Here is a 25,755-nt window from a genome sequence, read left to right as displayed (position 1 = left end):
TGCTCATTGCATGCCATCACGGTATGACTTTGGAGAGATTGCAACCCAGAAGGACAATAAATGTTAGAAAGAGTAATATTTCTATTCCAAATTCTACTGCCAGCAAGATTCCCATTCAAAGGTTATACAGCTGTGTATAACCTCATCCTACCCAGCTCTAAAATTCCAGTTATCTTTCTGGCACTACCTTATGAACACTGACTGCATTGATGTCTTTATTAGGATGAGCCCCTCAGGCTTCTAGCCTCTCTGGTTATGGAAAGTTCAAACACACTTTGTTGTATATCTTGGAACACATTTAATATTTAATGCAAGAAAATCAACATAAGTACTATGTTCAATGACACACATCCATCTAGTACTTTTTGGTTTATTAAGCATTTCAGCTTCATTTTGATTCTCATTTTAGGTACCTCAGGGCATAAGGCAAGACAGTAATCTTAGACACATTCTTTTTAAGCAAAAAGGAAAGTGAGGCCCAGCAGGACAGAGGTCCCCCGGTAAAGGCAGAGCCATGTCTGAAACACAGGTCTCCTGATTATTCAGTTCCTGCTCTCATGTGCTCCACCACACTTCACAGATCTAAAGGCACATCCCATAAACCACCTGGGAAGACCCTGTCCTGGATTTATCCTTCTTGAGCCCTGATTCATTCTTCAGGAAAGGTAGGATAGAATAATGTTGAGAGTCTCAGAGTACAGAGAAGAAACAATCTCCTGACCAAGAATCCCAGCAACAAACTACTCAACGTTTCAAGATGATGCAAAATGCTGCAGGGAAAATGAACTCTTTCCCTCCTTCCAGCCATACGCTGAAAATCTGAAAATGATACTGAACACATGATATCAACTGCTATTGCCATGGACTGAGCCTGGCTGCCTATATGTTGACTCATGAAAGGATTTGTACTCTGAAGTATGACAAGCATGATACCATCAACAGCACTCTTGTGAAAAATACCAAATACTGCTTCCTTAAAGTAAACTAAATATGACACGCTTGGAGCTAAATCTCTGACCTTGTGTGACTAAAACAGAATTTCAAAGCCACTCACAGGTCCTGCATCTTATTATTTTTTTCCTTTTGGTTCTGCTCTTTCCTAGATACCAACAAAATTTAATCTTTGTGTTGGTTTCATCCAACCAGAAATGTGAAAGTAATTTGTCTCCTTAAGATAACAGAGACAATCAGCTTTGTAGAAAAGGGTGAGAAAATTTACCATTCAACAAAATCATTTAATCTTTCACTCCTCTCAAAAAGCAGGCAGAAAAGTAAAAATCCTAATCACAAAGTATTGTCAACCCAAAGAATACAGACAATGAACGAATGGCTTAAAGCAGGCATGGGCTAGGCATGGGAAGAGGGGGACCAGATTTTAGACCCAGGTCACTCCCTACTTAGCTGTCACAGGGCAGTTGGGAGGTGGAGCTTTAGCAAGTGACAGCAGATTGAATCCCAACTCTGCCATTAACTAGCTATGAAAACTTGAGCAAATTTCTTAACCTGTGAGTCTCAATTTCCTCTTCTGTAAAATAGAGAGAAAGATATAAAGATTTTTAAAAATACAGATCAAGTAATCAGCACAGCACTTGGACCAAAGTTAACACATAGTAAATTCTACTGCCCTTGTCCATGATTGGCATAACCTGGGTAAGAGACAGCACCTCTCCAAATTTCAGTTTCCTTACCCGTAAAATGAGGGTGGGGAGCAATGACTCCATGATTCTAAAATAGAGAGGAAAATAAGTGTAGTAGAGGTCATGGAATCATCATAGTGCTTTGGAGAACAGCACTCTCAGCAAACCTTTAAAGTGTACCTCTCTGCATTGCCTAATATGCATCAGGCCATGCTTGATCAGGGTGTCTTCCCAAGTCTTACAAGCAGTGCAGCTAATAAATCTTAGCCTGGAATGAAAGTCCAGGTATAGTTTTGTTAATCAGGCTGGAAATGGTAAGTGGGTCTGAGACACAAGAAAAATGAAGCCAAAGAGATGAGGCTGCAGATATCCAAAAAAACAAAAAAAAAAAAAACAAAAAAAAACCACCAAGAACAATAATTTAAGCTAATACTATAACAGGTGCTTAGATCTTAAATTGCTCTTTTGTCTCCCCACCCTTGTAACAGTGAGAGCACTTTTTCCAGTCATCTTTCCCATACCGAGGATGAGCCCCTTAGGCTTCTAGCTTCTCTGACTATGGGAAGTGAAAACATCATTTGCTGTATATCCTAGAATACAGTTCATGTTTAATAAAGAAAATCACCATGAGTGGCTATGTTCATAATTGCATATGTTCATGTAGTACTTTTTGGTTTATTATGCATTTTGGCCTCTTTAAGTATGGAAAGCCACCGCTAAAGCCATTCATCTGAAGAGATAAGGAAAAAAAGATTAAATATATCACATTGTTAAGCAGACTTCCATTAGCCATAGTTTATTTCAGTTTAGGTTTTTTTTTTCTTTTGTTATGCTTTCTTTGTTATGTTTTCTTTCTTTTCTTTTCTTCTTTTTTTTTAAGTTTACTTATTTTGAGAGAGAAAGAGGCAGAGAGAGAGAAAAAATCCCAAGCAGGCTCCACACCATCAGTGCAGAGCCCGATGCAGAGCTCGAACTCCTGGAACCGTGAGATCATGACCTGAGATGAAATCAAGAGTTGGACGCTTAACCGACTGAGCCACCCAGATGCCCCACTTTAAAACCTTTCTTAAGTTTCATTTTCAGGATTTTGCCGTACCTGCTACCTCTCAGGTCAAAACACAAACAAAACCAAAAAGTTTCATATCCACTCTACTTTCATTATTACAAGTCTTGTCATTCTCTATTTCCCTCCTATGCTTCTCATGCAATAAATACTCAAGATGATACTCTGACTCCGATGTCTTGAAGTTGCTGACTTCACTCATTCATTCAAACAAAGAGTGTCTTCAGGGCAGCAGGCACTTGGGTTACATCAGTGAACAAAATGAAAATCTTCTAGTAAAACTTAAATACTAACAGACAGAAATAGTTGTTGTTATGACATATGTATATAAATATTTATAATGCACATTATAGGTGATATGGAAGAAAAACAGTAATTCAGAGAATGTGTACCAGGATTGCTGATGGGGTAACAGGAGAGATGTTAAATGCAGGCCCATCAGGAAGGCTTCACTGAAAAGGTGAGGCTTGAACCAAGACTGAAGGCAGTTGAGAGAGTTAGCCAAGAAGAAACACTGAGAAAAACATTCCAGGCAGAGGGACAGAGCAAAGGCCCTGGGGTGAGAACATGTCAGGTTTATTCAAAAACCAGCACTGAAGGAGGCCCATGTGGCTTGTGTGAGCTAGCAAGTGAGCCAGGAAGGCAGGAAGATCACACAGGGCCTTGAAGTCTATTATGACTCCATGGTAAAAGTCCATTGTAAAGTTCTTATTTGATGTGGAATAAGGAATCACTCAGTTTTTGAGCAAAGGAGTCACATGCTAGTTTTTTTGTTTGTTTGTTTGTTTTTAAAGGATCTCACCATGGCTGCTGTGTTGAGAACAGACTGTAGTGGGCAAGGGTAGAAGCAGGGAGACCAGTTAGGTGGCTTAGCTCAGAAGAGCAGCAGGAGAGGTTTTGAGAGCAGTTAGATTCTGGATATATTTTGAAGGTTGAGGGCCATTTTTTCCTAACAGATTAGATACAGAATAATAGAGAAATTGGCTTGTCAAAGAAGACAACTGATCTACAAAGGATGAAACTGCTAGCAATCATTTTGAGGCAAAACCCTAAATTGACACTTTGGTACAGATGTTACAGGCATCCTGTTCTACTTCCCTCGGTCTCATCAAATCTCAAATTCTCTTTAAATCCACCCCTCTTTCTCTCCTCCCACAGAAATAATCTAATTAGAGAAGGACACTCTACTGCAGATAGATGATATTTCCTCTGAGAAACTGTGGCTATGACTGCAAAGACAGACACCCTGCCCCAGGCTATCCAAGCAACAATGGAAAGTTTCCATGTGTCATGTACTGGCTGTATGACTTTGGGCAAGTCATTTCTCCTCTCTCTGCCTCATTCTTTTGTCTTAAAGTTAATACTATCCACAGGGTTATTGTGAGTATTAAAAAAATGAATAGATATCAAGCAGTTAGAGCAGCATCTGACACAGAGTACACAATATATAAGGAGTACAATTATTACTGTCACTGTCATTAAGTCTTTCTGTTATTTCTCAGTCTCAGAATAATTTTATGAGAAATAATATCTACAGAGCTGATGAGTCTAATATGTATTATTCCAAAAACATGAATAATCTAACACTAAGGTACTGAGTACAGGGCAAGTTGCTGGTAGGTGTCATAGAAGCCTAACTGCCCTAACTCAGTCACTAAAACAGTACAGGACAAATATTACCCATTGTGTGTTTTAGGCAAGGAAAACATGGATTCATACCTCATGTCTCTGTGATTTTAAGAAGCTGACCTATCACAGAAGCCCCATGAACTTCTCTGAACTTTTCAACTCTAGTTGTCTGAGATGTCTTAAGGGATATAAAGATGGTATCTAAGCACTTCAGCTTTTGTTACATACCAGAATCAAGAATGTTTCAGCTGTGGTTTTAAAGTGTTCACTAATCATCTAGCAATATAATTCAGAACTTAAAATCTGTATCTATTTCTATATGCTACTTAACTTAAATCTGTTCTCTTCTCCCAGCTTCTGATACTGAATGAATATCTATGGAAAATGCCACCGAACAACAGGTAACACTTTCAAGACTTATCCAGCCTGGGATTCTCAATCCTACCTGCATATTAGAATTACCTGGAGAGCTTTAAACATATTAATGCCAACGCCCACGCCTAGATCTCTGGTGTAATTGAAACCAACATTGAGAACTATGGATAGGCAAATCCTATAAGTATTACTTATTGAACTGGAGAGACAAAGAGAGTATTGTTTAAATAGTGAATTAGTATATCTGGATTTAAACTAGCATCATCTGGGGTGAGTTCTGGGATGGGAAGAAACTACTAACCTAGATTAGAAATCTTCTTAAACTGCCCCAGAGTCTCTTACACTATCCTGAACTTCCAAAACAAGAGGTGGTAATCTTCCATATGTTTTCTCAAAAATGACTTGATGACCAAAACTTAGTTTTCTTGCAAATGAAAGAACACACAATACTATTCTATTTTCCTTTGGCAAAATCCTTCCAAGACTTAGTGCCAAATAAATGGTTATAATTACTATTTTTCTCCATTTCCTTATTATAGTCAATAATAGCATATAGCTTGCCTTTAAGAAGTATGAATCTTCCTTTCATCTCTATTTTTTAATTCATTATCTAAAACATAAAGCTTCTTCTCAGTAATAGTGCATAACATGGAGAAATTATTTCCAAATGTTTTTGCCTGTCAGCATTGTATAAGACTGGGTAATAGCTTTCTATAATAAACTCATTCATTCATTCACTCCTTTAAAATACAATACTTACTAAATCTTTACTATACACTAGAAATGACATTTCTTTCAGCTGCTTAGATCATACCAGTGATCAAGACAGACCAGACCTGAATATTCTTCTAGATGCCTTTAAATGCATAAAATTAAAGTAGAACTATAGGGCAAAGACATCTAAATAATAGGTTAAGATAATGGAAATCTAATATAACTACACTACAAATACCATATGGAACCCTAATTTACTAAATGTCTACTATAAACCAGATGTTATATTACTCCCTTTAATATATGGTATTCATTTAATAAAACTGCTGTCCAGTAGAGATGACATTACTATTTAGAAGAAATTAAAAGAGGCTAAACAGTGAGAAAATTCTTTCTTTTAGCAGTTTAAATTTGGCTTTCCACATTAGAGGAAATTCTACATCCCAAAGCTGTCAAGAATGACTTGTGACAGAGTTGTGTCAATTCATTTCAACAAAAAAATTTTTCATCTTAGTTCAACTACATCAACTGTGAGATTTGGGGGCTTAAAAAAAAAGAAATAATCACATTGTCATAAGAATATGTTACCAATTTCACATTTTTTTAAGTTTTTTATGTAAACTGTGTTTCAAGCATAATGCATAAACTACCTATCCATAGATATTAAACCACGCAGCTTAAGGATAACTTAGTATTAACAAATATACTGAGACCAATAAAATACATAAACATTACTAGGTACAGTGATGAATCCTTTAACTTCCTTTACAAACACTACTCCAAACCAAACGTCACTCAGCTCAATCAGAAATCTATAGGACTGTAATTCCACCCCAAGGAAAAACTGGGTGACAACCCAAAGCTGTCTCCAAACCATTCTAATAATAATCTAGTTTTGTTTTTTGTGTTTTTTTAATTATTCGTGTGAAGCTATCCAATCCTACACGACCCCCCCCCCAAAAAATCCTTTTTTTTTTTTTTTAAGTTTTTAACGGAAATAGGGAACTGCCAATTGGGGTCAATTTACAAGTTTCCGGGGAAAGCTGATACATGCCAACCCTGTTAACTAACTCTAGGTAGAGACTGATTCCAAAATGGGATTCACTCCTTCCTCATTTACACCAAGGATCATCCATTCCCTTCGCCTTTTAAAGGACAAACAAGCTCACTCTGATCGTGCACAACTTGGCTTGTAGCTACGTTCAGACAGTGCCTGGAACGCAGGCTTTCGGGCCGCCCCCGCCCCAGAACTGGCCGCTCAAGTCTGGACGAGGGCCAGCTCCTGTCACCTCGCGACCTGCGCCCCTCTGCCCCCACGGTACTCCCGGGCCGCCCGCCGGCAAAGTTTCCCCGCCGCTCACTCGGGGGTACATCCGAGGGGGCCACTCGGGGTCGGGAGGACCCCGAGCTCCCGGGTTACGGAGACGAAGACATCGTCCTGCCCTGGTTACAGAAGCAGGCTGAGAAAGCAAAAGCAGCCTCGGCCATACAGACGCCCGGTTGTGCAGGCAGAGCACCGCGGATGCAGGCGGGGTGCGGGGACGTCAGAAGGGGGCTCAGCGAGGTCCCCGCCCCGCCACCCGGACTCGCCCGCACTCACCGTCGATGTTCTCCCGGTCGCTTATGTGCTGCAGGTTGCAGCCCGTGTCCTCGCGGCTCAGGTCCGTGTCCGGCCGATAGGACTCCAATCGGGAGTGGGCATTCCTCCGGAGCTTGGGGCTGGACGACACGCAGCACGAGGTAGTGTTCCCCATCTTCGGTGGCCCCCCGACTCCTGCTGCTCTCGCCTTCCTCCCCGTCCCCGGGCGCGGGGCACGGGCGGCGGGGGCGTGAAGGGGAGGCCCGCCCGCCCGCCGCCGCGGGAGGGGGCGGAAGCCGCGGCCGGCCCCCGGGTCAGCAGCAGCGGCGGCGGCGGCGGGGCCTCGCCATGGGCGGTGGCGGCGGCGGCGGCGACGAGCGGGCGGCGGCCCCGGCTCCCCAGGCTCTCCCTCGGCCTTCGCGCGCGCCCGCCCTGGCCCGGCGGGCCTGTCTGCGGCGGAGGAGCGCTCGGGTCCGCGCGACTGCGGCCGCCGAGCCTAGCTCACCCCGCCGCGGCCATGGCGGGCGGCGCCGCGCAGGCCGCCTCCCCCCTGCGCTTCCCGGTCGGCCCCCGGGTCCCCGGCGGCGGCGCTGGCCTCCGCAAGAGGTTCCGGTTCAAGCGGGGGAGACGCGTGTCCGCGCGGGGCGGAAGAGCTGGCGGGCGGACGTGGGCACGGCCCTCAAGCCCCGCGCAACGAGGCGCGGTGCTGCCCGCGAGGATGCTCGGGCGCCCTCCCCCGCCGCAGCCCCCGCCCCGCCCCGTCGCCGCCTCTTCCCTCTGCCCTGGAAGCAGATCGGCGGCCGAAGAGGGAGGTCCCGTGCCGGCGCGGCCGCGCGCGAATGTGGGGTCGGGACCTGGGGCCGCGCCTCACGCAGGCAGGCGTGAGGAGCCGCAGTCCACGCCGTTGGAAGCTTAGCGCCTCGGTGTCCTTACCCTCCCGGTCTCCGCGTCCTCCACCTCCCTCGGGCCTAACACTGGGACGAGAGGTGTGTGTGGCGGGCCTGCGCCGCCCTGGGCCCGGCCGGGTCCCGGTAGTCCGCAAAGGGGCCGGAGCGAGCGGGGGCGCAGACAAGGAGCCGGAGGGGAGGGCGCGGGGCACGGGGTGGAGGAGGGCTGGGGTCGCGGCCGCCGCCCTGGGGTGATGGAGCCTGCGTGGCTCACACCCGGCAGGGGGCGGGGGGGGGGGGGCAGGGGGAAAGCTTGCTTGCTTGCTTGCTTGCTTGCTTTTTCTTCTCTTAAGCATTAAAAAGGAAACGATGTTGATTTGGGACTTCTCACTTGTTGATGTTTGCCAGGATTTAGTGGCCTTGTATTAAGCGGTGAAATAATTCTTGGGGCCCCCTGGGTTACATTAATGTTGAATTAGCTGTAGAGTGCTTTGAGTTTCTAGGTAGTTAATGTGAAGTAGAGACAGCTAACTTAACACCAGTTATCTTTCTTTACTTTTGAATGCTGTCGGGTTGTGTCCTGCCGCGACCAGTCTGACCTGAGGCATGTTAGAGTGCCTGGCTCACAGCAGAAGTTCAGGAAATCGAGGGCTCCATTCCCTCCCGACACCCCAGAAAGACCTTCTTGCCTCAAGAGCATAAGGTGGCAGAAATAAGCTCCCCACTCTTTTTCCAAGTAGTCAACGAAGAAGGCACGAGGAGACTCAGGGAAAAAATGGTTTTGAGCACAGAAAAATCTGGCACAACCTTCTTAATTTTATATATGAGGGAACTGAAGTCGCGAAAGATTAAGTGCCTTGATTTGCTCCATGTCTCAGTACTAGTTAGTGACAGTTGCAAGTACTAAAAGGGAAGGAAAAGAGTAAGGGAACTAACACTTATGTAGCATCAGCAACGTGTTATCCAGTTAATGCTCTGAACTGGATTAATGCCATTTGTTGGGATCAGTAGCAGATGTCCTTGGAAAATAAATGGCGTCAAAGTGCTGATGCTGACAGGATGAGAAAGGAACTGTAAAGGGAAGTTCCAATGAACTGCAGCCCTGAAAAGGTGGGTAAAGAGCAACAAGACACAATAATGCTCTTTATTAAAGCAGTTCTGACCGTCTTGCTTCCCAGGAAAGTTTGGGACATAACTGCAAGTCAGTGAATGCATATATTCACATTTTCAAGGCCACAGTGTGTGGGTAAGATGGATGAAAATTGGGACAGGGGTTACCATATTGTCTGCTCTGATTGCTGTTTTATAATTTGGACATTATAAGCACCCAAATACTGAACCATATGTGTATGGCATATCCACTCATGCATATTAAATACTTTTCATTTAATTGCAGAATTTTTAGTATTTATATTAATGATATGGCTTGAAGGGGTTAATAGGAGAGACAGAGTGCCATCTGCAAGCTTACTGTGCTGGCAGGTCATTCGGGAGTGTTAACTGAAAAGAGCCTCTGGAGGTGAGGGAAGACAGGACTAGGGGTAGAGATAGCCACAGATTTTTGGCCAAAGGATGGACAGCCACTGGTCAGCAGAGGTTTTTTGGTTCCCCACCTTCCCCATCCCCTCTTTGACATTCCTGCTATGTTCCCTTTAGGAGTGCACCTGTTGGGCTTATTCAAAAGTGTGACTTTTGGTCAACAACAGGCCCAGACCTAGTGCTAAATCCTCACCAGTGATTTACCTGAGTGCCACGCCCCCTGCCCCTCCCAACACACACATACCTCAACACAAACATACCTCCTCCACAGAGAGCTACCTCCTCTTTGACACACAATGAGACTTTAGAAGAGGTTGCAGAAGCAAGGTGATACCAAGATGATAATGAAATGTGTCATTTATTGAACATCTGTTAGAAGCCATGCTCTGTACTGTTTTTTTTTTTACATCCTCAGCCTATGCTGTTTCCCACATTTTACAAATCAAGACACTTTCTGATAATTAAACCCAAGATCAGACTACTGAGAAAAGGTGTAATCAGATTTGAACCTTGGTTCTTACTGTGAAGTCTGTAAGATCCCCTTTCAGTTGTATCCACCCCAACACCTCCTGCCCCCACCAGTAGGTATCACTGAGCAGGAAGGGAGGAGAGAAGCAGGTTAGAATAATGAGAGAAGAAATCTGCAAAGCTTTGGAGTGAAAAAGAGATTCTAGTGTTGCTTCTTCCCTTTTCTATTCTTTTTGAAGGAAGCTGGCAGTGACTGCTTAGGACTAGCTCTAGACTTGAAGAAGAGAGGGGAGCCTTATTTCTGTGGGCACCGCCCTTCTGACCAGAGTAAGTAGACACACAAGAAAGTTGAAGAGAAGCAAGAGAAGCGTATGCAGAAATAACATGTGCAGTTAGCCACAGCATCTTTGACATTGTGCCACGTGGGAATCTAAATGCAAGAACACTCCCTCAGTAGGGTAAATCTAGCCCAGGATTGGGCCAGAGGGAGAGACAAAAGATGAGCACTGCAAGCCAAAAACCCTGTCCTCAACTCAGTCAGTTTTGAGAAAATACCAACCTGCATCTACTCATAACCCACACCCTGCTCTTTAAGCAAAAACAATCATTTGGGCATTTTTCTTTCCTTCGGCTTTCGCTACGATGACTATTTAAGATTGTGGTCATTGTGAAGAGTTAAATATGGAACTTGGGTGAACCAGCTAAGTCAGTGCTCCTAAATTTTTTTTTTAGGAGTAGTAGCTTTTTTTGAACAAAATTTTCAATGGAACCACAGTATTTAAAACGTGATTGGTATTAGTATTAATCTATAAAATCTACTTATAAAAAAACTACTGAGAATAAGCTACCTTAATTGAATCAGATCTTCAGTCACACTTCTATCCATGAAATATGGATCAGTCACTTGCACAATGCCCTGAATCACCTCCTAGAATACAGAAAACACTGAGCCAAGTTAACCCAGGACCTGGACTTTTGGTCAAAAGAAGAAAAATGGGTAGAGTCTTGGGGGAAAAAAACCTTCTCAGAGTATATCTGCCCTTTCCTTATCACTTGGTAACCAGGTTTCTGTGTTAGTTACTCAACATTTGTGAGGCAGTTATGAAAAAACCAAGACCCTTTGTGGTACCACCAATGCTCTTCCTGTCACCCTCTTATTTTCTAGTGACCTCCACTGTAGATAAGGCCTCTCCCTAGTACTTGAAGGTAAGTAGTCTACAATGTAACCAGCTATTGAGGAAGTATTTGCTTTGATAGCCACTTGACCTTGACCAAGGTAGGTGATTCATTTATTGATAAAATATTTCTCAGAAGTGTACTGAGCCAGGCACCTTAGGGATACAAAAATGGTAAAATATAGTTCTTGCCCTTGAGAAATTCATCATCCAGTAAGGTAAAAAAATCAAAAGATCAGATGTAGAACATGTCCATCTGTGTGAGTGATTGTGGTCACTTAGTGGTGAAATCTGAAGAATGCCAAGACTATATATTAAGTAATTTTCTCCCCTGTGGATGCATGTAAAATTCCACTATAAGAGATTTATTCCTATGAAGTAAAGAATTATACCCAGAGATTCTGTCAGAGTGAAAATTCCCACAAGCAATTAACAATGGCTAGTATATTTAAACACTAATGCCAAGTCTTTTGTACTAGAGTAACTGCCAGGAACAATATGTTGAGAAGGATTCTAAGGTCCTGTTTCCAGCCCAACAGGGAAGAATGCTGCCCTAAGGAAAGGAGGAGGAGGAGCAGGAGATAGCACTTGTGCCACATATTTCCTATCCATGAGTCAAACCTTTGTTTATGGAACAAATAATGAAGCTGGGGACAGACAGAGTCTTTGGGTTTCTGGGCAAAGGCCCACAAGGAAACTGATTTATCTACCACACAACTGAGAGTTCACCACCTGTCCCCAGGCTAACCAGCCTTAAGAAGTCTAATCTTTCTCTTGCCATTGCCAAACTCAATCTTTATTCTTCTGTGCTCAGCAGGAATAGAAATGGTAAAGGTATGTGCAATCTTTGAGAACTAGGATAAGGCAAATCCCAACATCTCACAGGGTTGGTCTGACTGGGAGAGGCTGTTACTTCTCTACTCAGGATCAGTCCTCCCATCTTCCCTTGTTATGGAATCCTCCATTTTGTGAGGACCAGCAGCATGCCCCCCTCAAAGATGACAGCTGGCCATGTGACTAGTTTGGCCAATGATATGTGAGGTGAATCTTACAAGAAAGCTCTCTGGTGGTATTTCCTCTTTTGTTTCTTGGAATGTGGACACGGTGGCTGAAATTCTAGCCTGTGCTTTGTAATACCAACTGACCTTGAAGATGAAAGCCATGAACTAAGATCTGTCCCTGTATGCTTCTTTTACATGAAAGAAATAAACTATGTTGTATAAGCCACTGTTATTTTGCATTCCCAAGTAATGTGCAGCCAAATCTGATCCTGATTTGTTGAGGATCTGATATTATCCTTTGATAGAGTTTTATGTCTCTGTGTCAGCAGTTTTCACTCATTGGCCCCCAGAAAATGGGGATTCTGACCTACAACTGGGCAGTCATCATGTGTACTTGGCTGCCCATAGTAGAACACAGTTTGGAATGGGAAAATGCAGTAGGCAGGCTCGAGCCAAGGTAAGATTTTGTAGCAAAAAGAAGTTGTTCCTCCAAAAGGCAGATTAGTCCCCATGGAAATTGAAAGAATTAACTGCCTGATGCATTATTTTAATACAGCATTCTTTCAGTATTCCCAGAACTGGAACTGAGCATACTATGCTGTATGTGTGTCTTACAGACATACTGTGGTAGATATTAAAGATCCACCTGACCCAGGAAATTAATTCTCTCCTGTTCAAAAAGTTTTTTCTGGACCTCTCTTCATGACTCCTCCACTGACTATTTGGAAAAAGGCTAGAAAGTTGGTTTCTGCTACCTTATATTCTTCCAAACACAGGCAAGAAGTCTTTCTAGTCAAAGATGGTTGGCATTAGGGATGTTGGAGGGGATTTCTCCCATGAGCCAGGCACTTTGCATACCTTTATGTTAGTTAACTGGCCTCACGTTAGACCCTGTTGCCAACATGACAAAAACCAGCAGCATTTTAAAAGTAAAATAAAGATAATTGATAAATTGTGTTAACTTATTGCCTGTACCTCACATTTATGATCTCGAGGGAACTTTAAACACTACAGCTATAATTCAACATTCAGACAGCCCTAGTGTCCCCAGGAGCAGCTGGGTAGATCCTGCTGAAGTGGGCAATCCTGTCACCTCCCTGCTTGAGGTTTGTCAATAGCCTCTCACTGGCTATAGAATAAAAACTCCACTCTGCCTGGCATTCAGGCCCACCTTTCTCCAGTCCATCAGCACTGTTCACAGTTAACAGGCCTGTCATTCTGGTCTCACTTTACTCGTGTGACCTCATTGCCTGAACACCTTTCCTCCTCTGCTGCCCAGCTCCACGTGTTTTTAATCCTTCTTAGCCTTCAAGGCCCAGCACAAGCACTGTTTTTTCTCAATCCCTCATGCTGGAAACCATAAACTCACATAGGTTTTATCTAAAACCATCCATCTTTTCTAGTTGTTGTTTTTATGCATTTATTTCTTTTATCTTGCCTACTAAACTCTAAACTCCTAAAAGACACCCTTGTTTGCTTCCCTGAATCTTCTTTGCAGCACTTTGCCACGTGCTTGGCATGTAGGAAGTGCTCAAGGACTATTTGTTACCTGATAAGAGGTTAGACAACCTGAACACGCTCCTTTTTTAACCCCCTCAGTCTTCTGGTACTTTTCTTTCTCTCCATCCTTTATTCTCAGCAAGGAAGGACCTACCGAACTGGAGGCAGGGAAAGGGGGTTGTGTTAGTGATGATTGTAGAAAGTCTTCACTGATAATTCCCTTTTATTGTGTGTTGAAATATTTGAGGAAATATTTCTTGCGTTGTAAAGCTTTTGAGATCCATAGAGATCTACAGGCAATAAAGTGTTTATTACCTTTTATGCCTTCTTGCAAATTAATTAGCCAGGAAAACAGCTTTATGAAATGAAGTTATGCTTTTCAGAGCCTGGTTCTGACCGTATTAGGAAGAAACACATTAGAGAGTGTCATTCATTAACTTGTCCACTTCAAAAAGAGAAGATGGAATCTCAGAGCTTAGATTGCCATGCTTCATGTTTTTTTTAAACCTGAAAGCACCCAAATCCAGAAGAAAAAAGGTAATATGCCGTATATGTGTATGCATGTGTGTACGTGCATGGAATATACATACATGCTCAAAAGCCATGTTCATTCAGTTGACAAATTTTGCCAGTTTGTCCAAATCAGTGAAAGGGCAGATTGCCCATGTCTAGAGACCTTTCTTGTCACCACTGGGGAGGGAATGCTCCTACATCTAGTGGGTAGGAGCCAGAGATGCTGCTAAACACCCTATAGTGCACAGGACAGCCCCCACAATAAGCACTGTACAGCCCAAAATGGCAGGAGTGCCAAGGTTGAGAAACCCTGTCTAAATTTGCCAGTTATTCACTTCACAAATGTTATTCATTCTTTCTATTAGGAGGTACACATCCTTACACTTTTCATAGCATCTGAAAGAAGATAACAGCAATTACACTCTATCACGAATTCATTATCTAGTTTAGCTTCCCACTGAAAATGGTTTAAAAGGAAAAAGTAATACTTGTTTAAAAAAGAAAAAGAAAGATTGTTGATTTCAAAATACTTCTTATAACTTCTACAGGAGGTCTTTTAAACAGTCATTCTGGTTCCAGTTTTCCCACGTCATTCTAGAAATATATATATATGTGAGCTTGGAAACATGCCCAGTTGCAGATAAGCAGGCCTGTAACAGACATTTTTTTTTTTTTTAACTAAATGAGAAAAAAAATCTAAGAGCTTAGAAGCTTAAGAGCCTCTTTGAGAACATTGTTGAGATGATGTGCAAGGCACAGAAAACACCACTGGATTTACTCTATTTAAAGTCAGATTAATGACATTTCCTTCGTATTAGCTCTCATTCAGTGTTTTGCTAATACTTTCCCCTTTTTTGAGGGGAGCATGATTTCCTTCAGCCATTTGATCATTTCCCATATATTTTCTTTTATGATAATGTGATCGTATTGTGTATATATATATATATATATATAAACTTTATAGCCTCCATTTTTTTTAGTGTCTTAAGTACTTTCCCAAACCAGTTAACAGTTTTTAAAAACTATCACAACAGCAAAATATATCCTATATAGATGTGCCATAACTCATTAAACATTCCACAATTATTGGACATTCCATTTGTTTCTTTTCAGTATAATAAAAAGTTCTGAGGTGTGCATTTTGATATACTGATCTTTTTTGCATCTACTTATTTCCATAAAAGGAATTAGTCTGAGTCATTTTGACCAGATAGGAACATCTTAAAATCTCTTGATAAGTGTTGCCATATAACATTTTAGAGAGTTTATGCCATTTTGCAATTGTTTCCTTACTGAAACTCAAAGCTCAGAAAGTAACTTCTGGCCATTCTATGATCTGTAATTGGATGAGTTTCCATTGTCTCTGACAACATTTTATACACACCTTTACCCCAGGATTTATTATATTTTACCCACCTCTCTCCAAGTAAACTCTGAAGTAGAGAACAGAACTTGTCTTATTTTTTTGTCGCCCCAGTATTATGAAAATAAACACCTAACAGGCATCAAGGTACTGTCAGGTAAATCTCCGGAAGCAGTAATTGTGTCAATCTTAGTTTCCCTGTGATGGACCACAGTGGTTTTATACATCTAACAAAGGGAGGCTGCATATAGAGAGCTGTGTTCTAAATCCAGTCCTGACAATTCTTCAGCATGTTGTTTTTCCAAGTTCTGAATTGCTTCAGTGTGTCCTGTTATTTCTATTTTCCTTCTGTCCAGCAGGTGAACTTATAGCTGATAATAACCTGCAATGTTTCTTCATAATGTCACCTTATCCCAAGACCTTCAAGAGCCATGATTGTTGCAAACCTAATAGAAACTTCTTTCTGTTACTTAGTTGCTATCCTTCTGCATTTCTTGGGAACTTTACCTTGGCAGGATATGTGACGCTAAGTTTTAATGAATGTTGAACAGTCATTGTATGGTAAATACCAAGAAAAACAATGAGTGATGCAAGGAAAGAAGTGAAAATCTGTACCTTCTGCCTTTAGCCCCGTTTCATATCTATACCTTTTAGCATCAGCCCCAAGGATTGGGTCTTCTGTTTGAAAATGAGATCAATTTCATAAGTTTTGAATACTTCTTGCTATGATACTGGGCTGGAGAGAAGCTGGCACCTCCCTCAATAGTGTGGCCTGAAGATGCAAAGTCCCCCCTTTGCTTGGTGATAATGCCATCAACTGCCTAACAGGATGCTTGAAATTCCCCATTGGCCTCCCTTGGCAATAAGGCTTTAGTCTCATTTTGCCTTTGATAAGTGTTATTTGGGTTATTCACACATGAAAATGTTACTGTTCTCTACTAGCACAGTACCAGTTAATACATCTGATTAGCCAGATGGATCACTTCTCAAGGCTCCAAAGGTACAACACAGGGCAACATCTTCACTCACAAAACTCAGAGGGACTAGAGAAAAAGCCATGGGAGAACAAGACGCACTCTGAGTGGAGCTCAGCCAGGAGGCACTGTGGTGGGCCTGGGGTACTCAGAGGACAACCTGATGGAGGAGGGGTGCACCAAGTGATGGGGGAGGGGCTCAGGTGAAAAACAGTAAAATCAGTGCAGAGAAGACTCAGACCTAAGGCCTTCCACTACTTTAACCTGCTCCAAGAATGCATAGGTCACAACTCTGCTTTGGGACACTTCTGTATATAAAGTGCTAAACAGGGGCGCCTGGGTGGCGCAGTCGGTTAAGCGTCCGACTTCAGCCAGGTCACGATCTCGCGGTCCGGGAGTTCGAGCCCCGCGTCGGGCTCTGGGCTGATGGCTCAGAGCCTGGAGCCTGTTTCCGATTCTGTGTCTCCCTCTCTCTCTGCCCCTCCCCCGTTCAAGCTCTGTCTCTCTCTGTCTCAAAAATAAATAAAACGTTGAAAAAAAAAAAATTTAAAGTGCTAAACAGGGGGCACCTGTGTGGCTCAGTTGGTTAAGTGGCTGACTGACTCAGGTCACGATCTCATGGCTCATGGGTTCCAGCCCCATGTTGGGCTCTGTGCTGCTGACAGCTCAGAGCCTGAAGCCTGCTTCAGATTCTGTCTCCCTCTCTCTCTCTCTGTCCCTTCCCTGCTCACTCGCTCTCACTCTCTCTCTCAAAAATAAATAAATGTTAAAAAAAAATTTTTTAAGCGCTAAACAGATGAGAGGAATAAGATTTAGGTTCCCTCTCCCATACTCTAAAAGGTGCACATGGTAATATTGTGAATAGAGTAGAAAAAGGTTTTCCTTCTCAGGAAATAAAAATACTTCCACTCTTGTTAACAGTTTTCTCCACTCACAAATCTGTAGAACTGATTTAAAAAATATTTGAAAAGAATATTAACATTCATAGATGTTATTTGTGTGAAATATGGTAATTATTGCCATTTAATTTATAATTGTGAAAAAACTGGATGCAACCTAAATGCCCTTGAAGCAATGACTAGTTAAGTAAATTCTGCTACAAACAGTAGGATCTATGAAGTCATAAAACTAAAGATGTATATATATATCTATACTTATTTTAGAGAACCATGAAATGTTGAGGGGAAAAGCAGATTACATACCTGAATGTATCATTTGATTCATGAAAAATTATATATCCCTATGAATATACATGCAAAGGGATGTGTTTTGGGATTCATTAAGAATTTTTGCATCTACAGCACCTGGGTGGCTGAGTTGGTTGAGCATCGCCTTTTGATTTCAGCTAAGGTCATGATTTCAGGGTTCATGAGTTCAAGCCCCTTGTGTAGAGCCTTCTTGGGATTCTCACATGCGCACCCACTCTCACGCTCTCCCTCTCTCTTTCTCCCCCTCCCCTGCTTATGCTCTCTGTCTTCCAAAATAAGTAAATAAAATTTAAAAAAAAGAATTTGGGGCTCCTGGGTGGCTCAGTTGGTTAAGCATCCAACTTTGGCTCAGGTCATGATTTCAGGGTTCATGAGTTCAAGCCCCACATTGGGCCCTGTGCTGACAGCTCAGAGCCTACAGCCTGCCTCAGATTCTGTGTCTCCCTCTCTCTCTCTGCCCCTTCCCAACTCATGCTCTGTCTCTCATCTCTCTCAAAAATAAATAAACATTAAAAACTTAAAAATTAATTAATTTAAAAAAAATTTTTGCATCTATGTTCAATGAGGTGTATCAGTTACTAGTTTTCTTGTACTATCATTGGCCTCAAAAAAAAAAAAAGTGGAGAAATGTTCTCTCTTTTTTGGAAACGGTTTGTACACAGTTGGTATTACTTCTTTCTTAAATGTTTGGTAGAATTTACTAGTGAATCCATCTGAGCCTGGAGGTTTTTTTGTGGGTAGCTTTTAATGAATGATTTTTATCTTTATTTTAATTATTAATTTTAATTACTAATCTTTAGTGAATATTGGGCTACTCAGATTTTCTCTTTTTTCTTGAGTCACTATTGTTAATGACTTTCAAAGAATTTGTTGTAACAACACCTATGTTGTTATATTTGTTATATTTTTTGTTGTAATATTCCTTTATTTTTTTTAATGGTTGCAAGATCTGTGGTATTGTCCTGTCTTTTTTCTACTAATGGTCATTTTTTTTTTTTTTTCTTTTTCTCTCTCTCTCCCTCTTTCTCCCATAACTGGTCTGGCTACAGGTTTATCAAGTTTCTCATTTTCCAAAGAGGTTTTATTAGGCTTTATTGATTTTCTAATATCTATTCTGTGTTACTATTATTTTGTTTCCTACTTTATCACTTTTAACTCCTATATTTATGATTTCCTCCCTTTTACTTTGATTTAATTTGCTACCCTTTTTCTGGCTTCTTAAGATGGAGACTTAGATTGATTTTAGCACTTTCTTCTTTTATAACATGAGCATTTAAAATTACACATTTTCTTCTAAGTATTCTTTTTATCCTACAAATTTTGGCGTATTTTAAAATTTTCATTCAGGTCAAAATGTTTTATAATATGTGATTTCTCCTACCCATAGCCTATTTAATTTGAATGTTTTGTTGTTTGATTTTAAAATATTTTAGGATTTTCTAAATAATTTCAGAAAATGCGATCTATAATTATTTCAATCTTTTTAAATATGATGAAGCATATTATATGACCCAGCTTTTGATCTATTTTAGTAAATGTTTCATGTGCACTTGAAAAAAATGTGTTTTACTGTTGTTGGGCTAAACATACTATAAATATAAATTAGATCCAGTTGTTTAGTAGGATTGTTCAAATCATCTATATCATTAATGATTTTCTATTTTTTCTTTCAAATACTAGGAGAGGGGAAATGAAGTCTCCAACTGTACATTTGTCTGTTTCTCTTTGCACTTCTATCAGTTTTTCCTTCATATGTTTTGAAGCTCTGTTTTAGGCACATGCAGATTTAGTATTTTTATGTCTTCTTGATGAACTTCCAAATCTACATTGTTCTTGTTTCTTTTCCTACCTTCTTTTGGGTTGTTTTTTTTTTTTTTTTTAATTTTTTTTCAACGTTTATTTATTTTTGGGACAGAGAGAGACAGAGCATGAACGGGGGAGGGGCAGAGAGAGAGAGGGAGACACAGAATCGGAAACAGGCTCCAGGCTCTGAGCCATCAGCCCAGAGCCCGACGCGGGGCTCGAACTCCCGGACCGCGAGATCGTGACCTGGCTGAAGTCGGACGCTTAACCGACTGCGCCACTCAGGCTCCCCTTGGGTTGTTTTTTAAAAGCCCATTTTACTTCCACTAGTAGTTAATAAGCTATTTCCCTTTGTCCTAATTATTAATGGTTGCTCTAAGATTTACAATATTGTTCTTTAACTTATTCAATCTACATTGAAATAATATTATTCCATATCTTATATAAGATATGTAAGACTCTTACAATATTATGCTTGCATTTTTCCTCTCTTGTCCTTTGAGCCCTTGTTGTACATTTTATTTCCACATGTGTTATGATGTGCTTTTGTTGTTGTTGTTTTTTGTTTATTTTTGCTTTGATCAGTTACCACTGAAGAAATGAATAAATTGATTCAAAAATTATTTTATATTCACATATTGACCATTTCTGGTACTCTTCATTCCTTTGTGTAAATTCAAGTTTTCCATCAGATAGCATTTTCCTTTGGCCTGAAGAACTTTAACATTTCTTCTAGTTCAAGTAGCAGGTGACAAAGTTTCCATTTTTGTTTATTTAAAAGTTTGCTTTTGTTTTGAAGAATATTTTTACTGGATATAGGATTCTAAATTGATTTTTTATTCTTTCAGCATTTTATAGAGTCATTTCACTTTTTCTTGCATATATCTGCTGAGAAGTCTGCTGTAATTTTTATCTACATTCCTCTGTTTGTAATGTGTTTTCCCCTTCTCTGGCTGCTTTTAAGATATTTCTCTTAATCACTTGTTTTAAGCAATTTTTCTGTGATATACCTCAGTTTGTGATGCAAATATGTGTATTTATTCTGCATGGGATTCCTTGGGCTTCCTGGTGTGTGGTTTATAGTTTTCATTAAATCTGAGAAGTTTTTTAGCCATCTGTTACTCACCTTCCCCTTTCTGGGAACTTGGTTTCATATATGTGAAATGAATTCATATTGTCCCTGAAACTATGTTCACTTTTTTAGCCACCTTATTGAGATATAATTTACAAACCATAAAATTCAGCTGTTTAAACTGTACAAGTCAATGGTTTTTAATATATTTACAGACTTGTGCAACCATCACCATAATCTAATTTTAGAACCTTTACACATCCCCAAAGGAACCAATTAGCAATCATTCACCATTCCTACTCTCCCTACCCCTTCCAGGTCTAGGCCAGTAATCTGCTTTATGTGTCTGTGGACTTGTCTATTCTAGACATTTCATATAAATCATCATATAATATGCGATCTGTTGCAACTGGCATCTTTCATTTTGAATAATTGAGGTTAGCATGTAGTGAGGTTCATCAATGTTGTGTAATTTATCAATATTTCATTCCCTTTTGTCACCAAATAAAATTCCTTGTATGGATATACCCTTGTTTATCCAATCATTAATTGATGGGCATTGTGTGGTTTTCACTTTTTGGTTATTATAATTCTGCTTTGAGAATTATATGTCCACACAAGTGTGGACATATGTTTTCATTTCTCCTGGATAGATATCTAACAGTGGAATTGTTATAGATTGGAATGGGATAGATATCTAACAGTGGAATGGGATAGATATCTAACAGGGTCATATAGTAACTCCATGTTTAAATTTCAAGGAATGACAAAACTTTTCCAATATGGCTGCACCATTTTACAATTCTCATCCACAATGAATGCGGATTCCAGTTTCTCCACATCCTTATCAACATTTGTTATTGCCTGTTTTTCACTATAGCCTTCCATTGGGTATGAAGTGGCATCTTATTGTGATTTTGATTTGCATGAAGTTCAGTATCTTTTTGTGTGCTTATTGGGACTTTGTGTATATTTTTTGGAGAAATGTCTATTCATGTCCTTTGCCTACTTTAAAACTAGGTTATTTATCTTTATGTTACTGAGTTGTAAGAGTTCTCTACATATTCTGGAAATAAGACATTTATCAGATATATCATTTGTAAGTATTTTCTCCCATTCTACGGGTTGTCTTTTTAACTTCATGGTTCCTCACACACAGAGTTTCTGTCACATGAGGAGGGTTCTCCCATGTTATGGAAGGGGTGAGAACACAGATCAGCCCTTAGTGTGAGAATATAGAAAAGATAATACTGTAATATGTCAGATATTGATTTGCCACTGTTAACCGATTTTGAGTCACTTGAGTGCCTTGGCAAACTTGATTTGTGGTATCAAATATTGTTAGCAGCCAGAATCATGGTTGGTGGGAGATCTGTTATATAGAGATTAAATTCAGACATCAAACATCAAGAAGCTATTTCCGGGGCGGCTTAGTAGGTTAAGCATCTGACTTCAGCTCAGGTCATGATCTTACAGTTCGTGAGTTCGAGCCCCGCATTAGACTGTGTGCCAACAGCTCAGATCCTGGAGCCTGCTTCAGATTCTGTGTCTCCCTCTCTCTCTGCCTCTCCCCCACTCATGCTCTCTCTCTCTCATGAATAAATAAACATTAAGAAAAAAAATTTTTTTTAAAAGCAGCTATTTCCCTAAAATCTAGGAGTCACCTCATGATCTATACAAAAGAATTAGGTAATTGGCATGGTTAATCTTCAGAAATGTACCTAGGTTCAAAATCATAATTTTTTAAATTCATCTTTAATAAATTTCTCATGTTTAAATGTTAGTCCGTACACTTTGTAACGTAAAACATCCTCTAACCAATACATCAGTTATTGATTTCTTGTCTATCAGAATGCTTTATCAACACATCCTGGTATTCAGTTGTGATTGTACTACACTATCTTGGTATGTTCGGCTTTCATTCCTCATTGCTGCAGTTATTCCCTTAAAAGTAAACAAGAACATAAACAGTTTCATAACCATCTAATAGAGTCCAAAAACCAAGAAGTTTCTTTGGCAAGATACCCATAGGACAACTTAGTAAACAAACAGAAGTATTCCCGCTGAAAAGTATGCTTGTTTGTTTTTTATTTTTTGTTTATTTAATTTGCATCCAAATTAGTTAGCATATAGTGCAATAATGATTTGAGGAGTAGAATCCAGTGATTCATCCCCTACATATAACACCCACTGCTCATCCCAACAAGTCTTCCTTAGTGCCCCTTACCTATTTAAATAGCCCATTCCCTTACCCACAACCCCTCCAGCAACCCTCAGTTTGTTCTCTATATTTAAAAGTCTTTTATGTTTTGTCTCCCTCCATGTTTTTATATTATTTTTGCTTCCTTTCCCTTATGTTCATCTGTTTTGTATCTTCAGTTCCACATATGAGTGAAGTTATATGATACTTGTCTTTCTCTGACTGACTAATTTCACTTAGCATAATACACTCTAGCCCCATCCATGTTGTCGCAAATGGCAAGATTTCATTCTTTTTGATTGCTGAGTAATACTCCAGTGTGTGTGTGTGTGTGTGTGTGTGTGTGTGTGTGTGTGTACCACATCTTTATCCATTCATCTGTCAATGGACATTTGGACTCTTTCCTTACTTTTGCTATTGTCAATAATGGTGCTATAACCATTGGGGTGTGAGTGCCCCTTCAAAACAGCACACCTATATCCTTTGGATAAGTACATAGTAGTGTAGTTTCTGGGTGATAGGGTAATTCTATTTTTAATTTCTTCAAGAACCTCCACACTTTTCCAACTGCACCAGTTTGAATTTTTTTTTTCAACATTTATTTTTGGGACAGAGAGAGACAGAGCATGAACGGGGGAGGGGCAGAGAGAGAGGGAGACACAGAATCGGAAACAGGCTCCAGGCTCTGAGCCATCAGCCCAGAGCCCGACGCGGGGCTCGAACTCACGGACCGCAAGATCGTGACCTGGCTGAAGTCGGACGCTTAACCGACTGCGCCACCCAGGCGCCCCCCAACTGCACCAGTTTGCATTCCCACCAGCAGTGCAATAGGGCTCCTCTTTCTCCACATCCTTGCCAACATCTGTTGTTGCCTGAGTTGTTAATTTTAGCCATTCTGACTGGTATGAGGTGGTATCTCATTGTAGTTTTGATTTCTATTCCCCTAATGATGAGTGATGTTGAGCATTTTTTCATGTGTCAGTTGGCCATCTGGATGTCTTCTTTGGAGAATGTCTATGTATGTCTTTTGCCCATTTCTTCACTGGATTATTTGTTTTTTGGGTATTGAGTTTGATAAGTTCTTTATAGATTTTGGATACTAACCCTTTATCTGATATGTCATTTGCAAATATCTTCTCCCATTCTGTCAGTTGCCTTTTAGTTTTGCTGATTATTTCCTTTGCTGTGCAGAAGCTTTTTATTTTGATGAGGTCCCAGTAGTTCATTTTTGCTTTTGTTTCCCTTGCCTCCAGAGACATGTTGAATAAGAAGTTGCTGCGGCTGAGGTCAAGGAGGTTTTTGCCTGCTTTCTCCTTGAGGATTTTGATGGTTTCCTGTCTTATGTTTAGGTCTTTCATCCATTTTGAGTTTATTTTTGTATATGGTGTAAGAAAGTGGTCCAGGTTCATTTTTCTGCATGTCGCTGCCCAGTTTTCCCAACACCACTTGCTGAAGAGACTGTCTTTATTCCATTGGATATTCTTTCCTGCTTTGTCAAAGATTAGTTAGCCATACGTTTGTGGGTCCATTTCTGGATTCTCTGTTCTGTTCCATTGATCTGAGTATCTGTTTTTGTCCCAGTACCGTACTGTCTTGATGATTACAGCTTTGTGATATATCTTGAAGTCTGGAATTGTGATGCCTCCAGCGTTGGTTTTCTTTTTCAGGATCCCTTTGGTTATTCAGGGCCTTTTCTGGTTCCATACAAATTTTAGGATTGTTTGTTCTAACTTTGTGAAGAATGCTGGTGTTATTTTGATAGGGAATGCATTGAATATGTAGATTGTTCTGGGTAGTATTGACAATATTTTTTCTTCCAATCCATGAGCATGGAATATTTTTCCATTTTTTTGTGTCTTCTCCAATTTCTTTCATAAGCTTTCTATAGTTTTTAGTGTATAGATCTTTCACCTCTTTGGTTGTGGTTATTCCTTGGTATTTTATGGTTTTTAGTGCAATTGTAAATAGGATCAATTACTTGATTTCTCTTTCTGCTGCTTCATTATTGGTGTATAGAAATACAATGGATTTCTATGCTTTGATTTTATAACCTGTGACTTGGCTGAATTCATGGATCAGTGTTAGCAGTTTTTTGGTGGAATCTTTTTAAAAAAATTTTTTGTTTAATGTTTATTTATTTTTGAGAAAGACAGAGACAGAGTATGAGTCAGGGAGAGGCAGAGAGAAAGGGAGACGGAATCCTGAGCAGCCTCCAGGCTCTGAGCAAGCTGTCAGCACAGAGCCTGACACAGGGCTTAAACTCACAAACTGCAAGATCATAACCTGAGCTGAAGTCGGACACTTAACCAACTGAGCCACCCAAGCTCCCCTTGGTGGAATCTTTAAAGTTTGACTTCCTCATTGCTGATTCAGAATGCTTTTATTTCTTATGTTGTCTGATTGCTGAGTCCAGGACTTCCAAAACTATATTGAATAACAGTGGCGAGAGTAGACATCCTTGTGTCTTATTCCTGACCTTAGGAGGAAAGCTCTCAGTTTTTCTCCATTGAGGATGATATTAGTGGTGGGTCTTTTGTATGTGGCTTTTATGATCTTGAGGTATGATCTTTCTATTTATTCCTACTTTCTTGAAGGTTTTTATCAAGAGAGGATGTTGTATAATGCTTTCTCTGCATCTATTGAGAGGGTCATGTGGTTCTTGTCCTTTTATTAATGTGATATATCACATTGATCAATTTGCAAATATTGAACCAGCCCTGTATCCCTGGTATAAATCCCACTTGATCATGGTGACTAATTTTTTTAATGTATTGTTGGATCCAGTTGGCTAGTATCTTGTTGAGAATTTTTGCATCAATGTTCATCAGCAAAATTAGTCTCAGTGGGGTCTTTGTCTGATTTTGAAATCAAGGTAATGCTGGCCTCATAGAATGAGTTTGGAAAATTTTCTTCCATTTCTATTTTTTGGAACAGCTTCAAAAGTATAGGTGTTAACTCTTCTTTAAATGTTTGGTAGAATTCCCCTGGAAAGTCATCTGGCCCTGGACTCTTGTTTTTTGAGAGGTTTTTGGTTACTGATTCTTTACTGATTTGG

The 25,755-nt window shown here is 40.5% G+C and overlaps 1 protein-coding gene across 1 annotated transcript in view; it reads right to left on the bottom strand.

Annotated features, from left to right (window-relative positions):
• The window catches only part of CCNY (cyclin Y), a 232,513-nt gene extending 225,247 nt beyond the window's left edge, over window positions 1–7,266 (bottom strand). Inside the window, exon 1 of the mRNA XM_047067359.1 lies at window positions 7,019–7,266. Coding sequence (XP_046923315.1) covers window positions 7,019–7,172 — 154 coding nt within the window. The 5' untranslated portion in view covers window positions 7,173–7,266. The remainder of the gene's footprint in view (window positions 1–7,018) is intronic.
• Between the last annotated feature and the right edge of the window lie 18,489 nt (window positions 7,267–25,755).

The sequence above is a fragment of the Lynx rufus genome, unplaced genomic scaffold (genome assembly GCF_022079265.1).
Source record: "Lynx rufus isolate CCGP_SWC_20201006 ecotype Redwood Valley unplaced genomic scaffold, mLynRuf1.p SCAF_7, whole genome shotgun sequence".
In the NCBI taxonomy this organism is placed as follows: domain Eukaryota; kingdom Metazoa; phylum Chordata; class Mammalia; order Carnivora; family Felidae; genus Lynx; species Lynx rufus.
The sequence above is the reverse complement of the archived record's forward strand: the minus strand, read 5'-3'. Positions and strand labels throughout refer to the sequence as shown.